General features: G+C 34.4%; 2 protein-coding genes across 2 annotated transcripts in view; one reads left to right on the top strand and one right to left on the bottom strand.

Annotated features, from left to right (window-relative positions):
• Nucleotides 1-3,077: 3,077 nt before the first annotated feature.
• LOC115245538 (TWiK family of potassium channels protein 7-like) lies at nt 3,078-4,805 on the top strand. The gene is made up of 3 exons (XM_029823911.1): nt 3,078-3,538; nt 4,394-4,513; nt 4,647-4,805. Exons 1-3 carry the CDS (start codon nt 3,341-3,343, stop codon nt 4,803-4,805), a joined length of 477 nt encoding a protein of 158 aa, XP_029679771.1. The 5' UTR covers nt 3,078-3,340.
• Nucleotides 4,806-4,885: 80 nt separating this feature from the next.
• LOC115245537 overlaps nt 4,886-6,469 on the bottom strand; it is a 5,217-nt gene continuing 3,633 nt past the window's right edge. The window contains exons 2-4 of the mRNA XM_029823910.1: nt 6,193-6,334; nt 6,031-6,120; nt 4,886-5,456 (exon numbers count right to left, since the gene is read on the bottom strand). Coding sequence (XP_029679770.1) covers nt 5,184-5,456; nt 6,031-6,120; nt 6,193-6,334 — 505 coding nt within the window. The 3' untranslated portion in view covers nt 4,886-5,183. The remainder of the gene's footprint in view (nt 5,457-6,030; nt 6,121-6,192; nt 6,335-6,469) is intronic.

The following is a 6,469-nucleotide window of genomic DNA, read 5'->3' as shown; positions in this document are numbered from 1 at the left end:
ATTTTAATATATTTTAAAAACAATTTGTATATATATTTAAATAGATAAAATTATACTTGCACATATTAAAAATGAGAGAAACTAATATAAAATGTTGAAGAAAGTCTGGAATACTATCAAATTTCTCTCATTTTATATAACTCTTCCAATTTTATTATATTAAAATATTAGATCTTTCTAATAATAAAATTCAAAAAAAGCGATTTTGCTAATATAGCATTTTTTCTTAATATTCTTTAAAGTTTTGCATTTGTTCTGATTTGTCTCCCCAATTACATTTATAATAATAAGACTGATAAGCAAACAAATATGCTTTTATGGAAATTTATTTAATAAACCATCGCACAATTATATTACACATAATAGCTGCAAATATATTTTCGAGAAATTAGAAGTATATTCGCGGGAGTTGAATTAAATTGATAATAAATTCTTGAATCTGAATTTCGCCGAAAAGAGAATTTATCCTAACAGAAGTATATTATATGATAAGTTCTTGAAAGGACTAATAGTCTTGCTTCCTTCTCAGTGGCGTTTCTTCGCAAAATTAATTCATATATAGCGCACCGATGCAATGTAATCCCGTTTGTGCGAAGGGTCGTAAGTTTTGAAAATAGTCCGTCGCATCTTGTTACTCGTTACTTATTCACTACCGAGTAAAGCCCATTGCATACAAATTTACGTTTAAGTACGTAAGCGCATCGTAAATGACGTGTACGGGTATCTCGACGAATGAAAGAAGCGCATGAGCGAAAAACGTTCTTGTACCAATTATGGAGTTAAACAGCGTACGTATAACTCTATTCTAGATTCGAGAAAAAAATGAGCTTTGAATTCCAAAGACCTTAATAATCTGAACAGAAAAGAAAAAGAAAACCGAAAAGAGGATGACTCTTATCTGTGGTCCTTTGTAATATCCGGATCTTTCGTATGAAATAAAATCAGAAGAGAAACTAAAGTGCTGTAAAATTGTCTTACTTGCTGTTCAACTCTTGAATCTCTTCGTGCGATAATCTTAAATAAAGGTATCGACGCCGGGAGCACAAATCTCTACGGAGACTATCTCTTGCCTCCTACTCACTCTCTCTCTCTCTCTCTCTCTCTCTATCTCTCTCTTCATTCTCCCTTCCCATTTTCCGAACGAAATTTCGACGCTGGGATAAATTTGGAACAACCCGTCTTGCGGATGTAATGCGTTTCTGTCTTAGTTTCGCGTCGAGGAATATGCGAGAATCACGCCTGTATCGTTACGACGAGTTTCGGAAGTCGCATGCGGGTGTTCGCGAAATTTACGCGGTGTTAAAAGGTTCCTCGGGATCGTCCGAGGATCCGAACGACGTTTAGGAAGCGATCGAGAGAGAAGTAAATCTCTCTCGACTTTACGTTGGTTCAGATTAAACCGCACGGCTAGCTTTAAACACGTGTGCCACTTTAAATAACCGTTCACGTTCGTGTGCGCGTTTGGTATTTTTATAATTAATATATAGAACAACTATATTAATGCTTTCGATTCCTAGGTTTTTTATTCTCATATTTCGAGATCGATATTTCTCTAACAAGCATATCGAGTTTCAATAATTAAAATAATTGCGAGCATTAAAATCGGGACAGATATGTGTAACAAATATTGTATTTTATTTTGAATTAATTAATCTTTTAATAATGGAAAATATAATATAAAATTTATATTGGTATAAAATAAATTAATTTAAAGAAGCAAATTTCTTAATTCAAGATGTTCGATTACTTTGAAAAATTCTCATTTTCCAGTCACATGTATGTTAAGTCAAAAGTTATGATATATTTTTAAAGGAAAACAAATTCTTTTTCTCGATATGATATATTGTAAATATTTTTTTTTGACATAAACACGATGTTATAAATATTATGTAATATTATAGAAAAAAATCCCTAATGAATGAATAAATTTTATTCATCCCGTATCTTCGATTCAACGATTAATTCGCGATCGTGATTCGTGCGTAATGAATTTGCCAATAAAGCGAGCAAGCGTTAACGATAACAATGATAACGCACGTCATTCGGTGTATATGGTGCGACACAAAGAGGAATTCAATATCGATCGTTTCACGCCCGTCGATGAGACCAAAGGAAGTGGATAGACATCGAAGAAAGCGTATCGCATGAAATCGAATTCGTCTACGAGAACGGAGACGAGCGACTCGAATGAATACGAAAACAGATTGCTCGATCAGCGTCGCTCGTGATTTCGAGTGACAAAAGATCGCGTCTTGTCAATAAAAATTGATTTACCTGTGTAAAACGCTTTGTTTATAAAAATGCAACGATAATACCAAATATAATTTTTTATTAATAATATACAGGTCCGTCGATAAATGATCGTTTGTCAGTGCTTTTCATAACAATATGATTAATATGAGTCATTTTATAATATAATTTTTTGATATACTCTTCCTCTGTTGTCGATTTTTAATAAAACGTTTTCCGTGAAAATTTTAATCTTAATCCTCTCGATATACAATGCAAAAACTCAATATTTTACAATAACTCGCATATTTTGTGTCTCAAAATTTCACTGAACGCGACCAATATTGTACTTGTGTAAAATCGCTATAATGGCAATTATGAAAAAGTGGGACAAGAGAATGTCAATTTTTTTCGAACAAATTCAATTTCTATTTCTCTCGATACATAAAATATGTTAGTTAAAAAAAAATCTGTCTCACAGAAGCTTCGATATTGCATATTTACTTTAAAAAATATAGATACGTGACGAAAGTAATATTTTTTTTATTTAATTGTTTGTAACATATCAACCGATATTGCAGTTGTAACATGTGCGCGGTTATTTATTTACGGTATAGTTGTTTGATATTATATTCACGATCCAGGAATTTCAGCTGGAAAAATTATTTATCATACTTCTCAATATTTTATAGAAGTAGAATTCTGTTTACCAGAGAAAGAAAGAGAGAAAAAGGAGAGAGAGAGAGAGAGCCGGGAATTCCAATAAATCTACAAATTTTTATTTCCTCAGATTTATAAATATTTTTCCCACGATTAGTTTCATATAAATTTTAAATCAGACTATTCCAAGTTCGTTGATGGTATAAATTTTTTCAAAAATTTCCAATTCTCTTTGTTATAAAAAATTTATATTATTAAAAAAAAAGTCTTTAATCAGAATATATACGGTGGATCTGACAAACCTAATGTCAATATATCCGTCGTGCGGGATCAGAGGAAATCTAATTATCGAGCAATCGAAGCTACAACCGACGAAGGCGACGCGCTCGCTATGTAAATGGGGAATCTAATGAGAGAATACCCGCGATATTCTAACGAGAGAGGATAGAAAATGCCGCGTGCGCGAACGGAAGTGTTCGACCCGATGATGGAGATAGAAAGACCGTCGCGGTGCATCAGATTTCTACGCTTGTTGTGGAAATTCAGCAGATGCGTCTTCTCCCACGTGACGCTCATCTCCTTGGTAGTTGCTTATTGTATGATCGGCGCGTACGCTTTCGAGGCACTGGAAGCGAATCACGAAAAGGAGGTAAATTGCGAGACGTCATTAGCGAATTTGTGAGATATTTCCGTTCACTATATATTCGATCTAATCTCTCGAGAGAGATACGCAAAAGAAATTGAGACATTGACTAGTTATTTATTAATTTCGGATTTTTTTTCATAAATCAAAAAGATTAGAGTTGTATATCTCAGCGTTGAGTATATCTGTGATAATTTCTTAAAGATGTTCTTCTGTTGTGAAAATATTCCCGAGTGATTTCTAATAACAAGTAAAATATTTTTATTTTTTTTTTTAAACTTATAAAAATTTATTTTTAAATCATAATTTTTTTTTAAAATCTGATGAAACATATAATGATATTTTTTTTAAAGATATCTCTCTGTTGTGAAAGAATATATTCTCGCGTTTTAATGACAATATATATTCTTACTTATTATAAATTTATTTTTAAATCCGTAATATATCTCAGAACGGAGAATAAATTTATATCTATACATTTTAAAATTAATTACTTTATTGATCGGTTTACACGTTATATTTTTGCAGAAATTTCTTATTTTCTCACATGTTAATTTCCATTATATTAATTTTTACTATTATCTGGATTAGAGAGAGAGTAATTCAGTGGACTGAATTGGGATATAATAAATGAATTTCACGTCACGTAATTCTGATGCGGATCGAGAGTAAGTTTGCCGGGACAGAAATTAATTCGACAACGGGGGAACAAAAAGGGTACTACAGACAAATAGTCTCCCCCGCATCGAATATTCCGCACTCGTATCGATGAATTATCGACTGGCGTCGTCGTGCGCCGAGCGTCGCAACGCCAAGGATAAAATGCACCCCCGTTCTTCACGAGGCGTTTGCTCTTTGCAGGTGAAGAAGAGCATCAAGAGCATACGTGAAAACGTTTCGGAAAAGCTATGGAAAATCACGAAGAATTTCGACGTGTTGATTCAGGACAATTGGACGAGGAAGGCGTTGGAAGAGCTCAAGGTAACGTTTCCCTCCTCATCGAATGATTTAGATATCTATTTTTAGCTTCCGCGCGCAAAATATTATTTCTTGTATATCGAATCCGATTTATCAGAGGATTGTTTGTTCACGAATAACGCGCGTTTGTCCGTAGAACTTCGAGGAAAGCCTCCAGATAAAAATGAAGATGGAAGGATGGGACGGCGAGGAAGAGGGTAATATACAGTGGACATTCGCCGGCGCTCTGTTCTATTCCATCATCGTAATCACGACAATCGGTGAGTCAATACCTAAAATTAGTCAATCGCGATAGGATATAAAAAAATATTAGCGAACACAAATATTAAAGTAATATATTTTTTTTTAAATCGAGAAACTTTGTTATTCACATTGATATTACTATCGTCGATTAAAGAGAATCCATTCTAAAATGTTTCCAAAGGAATAGCAATGCGCATTTTATTAATTCGAAAGCGGCGCGTTACTAATGTTTGCAATTAACAATAAATTATGCGAAGACAATTATATTCAAATTAATTATCGACGCAAAAGACTCGATTTGCGTCTTTATTTAATTACACGATTGTTCGATGTAAAGGGAGGAAAACCTATATATCTGTCGCATCTTTGGCATCTCCATCGGGAGTGAAGAACGCGATCGATGAAACGATCGAGAATATTATTTATACGATCACCGCTTCTTGATTTCCTCGTCCGTCTTTGGCTTCCCGCTTGCTTCCTGCGTCTGATTCTTGCCCAACGACCGCCCGTAGATCGCATAATCGTCAGGTTCCCCGTCGTAGCCGTATGGCTCGAACTCATTACGATGACCATAAGCGCCGCCATAGGGTCCCGGATAATAGTCACCGGAAGACGGATGCTGGTAGCCACCGCCGTACGGTCTGCGATTGCCGTAATAATTCGTCGGCGCGAAACCGCTCGGTCCGTACTTGTGCGGCGCACCCTGGGAATTAATTATTACTTAGCAGACAATTATGAGAAGAGAGAGAGAAGGAGGATTTCCTATCGCAGGAGAATTCCCGCAATTACACGCAAATAGAGTCCAATTGGGAATCCTCCATAAAGTGATAATAAATTGTACGAGCAAATAGTTTTTGCGCGCTCGATGAATACTTCTTTCTTTTTTAACTTATTTAAGAAGATCGATTAAAAAAAAAAAATAAAGTTGAAATATATATAAGGTGGGTCATTTAACTTTACAATCTAAATTTTTTTTGTTGCGTTTATGTATGTATGTATGAAAAATGTTTAACAAAAGTTTCAGTTTCAGAAAAGAAAATATGATACGTATAACACATTTTTCTGATATACGTTTTTATAATAATTTTACATTATCTCTATTTTTTAAAAAAGAATCATATTTTTTTTATAAAAGTCGATTCTTTTCATCAATCAATAAAAGTATTAATATATATAAAAGTATTATTAATTTTAGGTCATAAAATGTCCCATCTTGCATATGTGCTAAATGTATCGGAAAAAAGTAAATATTAAAATGGATTTAGATTTTCTTTTACGGGATAATATGGATAATTTTGTCCTCCCAACAGTCCTGGGAATCTTTTGCTGTTGAAGCAACAGTACTTTTTGTCCCTCGAGCAGTGGCCCTGAAACAAGATAGCGGGCAAGATTTTGTAAACACTTTCTCTCTTTACCCGAGTCTGTTGGATCGAACTTACGAATTTCAAGCCGGGCGACGGGCAATTGAAGCTGTATCTGCACTTGCAGGTATCAAACTCGCGATAACGGGGATCGTCTCTTATCCAGGGGGGCACCGAATCTAGGATACCATCGGGTCTGTGCGGGTTATAACGCGGCGGTCTGAAATATCAACGATATTATAAACATCTCCTGGTATTCTCTTACATTGGCAAATTAATGGCATTAATGTTCGATGCAGCACATTTTCGGTAGAATATAAATTTCCAATTAGAATCACGAAAAACTGATTTTTTT

Source organism: Formica exsecta, unplaced genomic scaffold (assembly GCF_003651465.1).
Source record: "Formica exsecta isolate Colony F162 unplaced genomic scaffold, ASM365146v1 scaffold122, whole genome shotgun sequence".
NCBI lineage: Eukaryota > Metazoa > Arthropoda > Insecta > Hymenoptera > Formicidae > Formica > Formica exsecta.
Note: the sequence above shows the minus strand (reverse complement) of the source record. Positions and strands in the feature narration are given on the sequence as shown.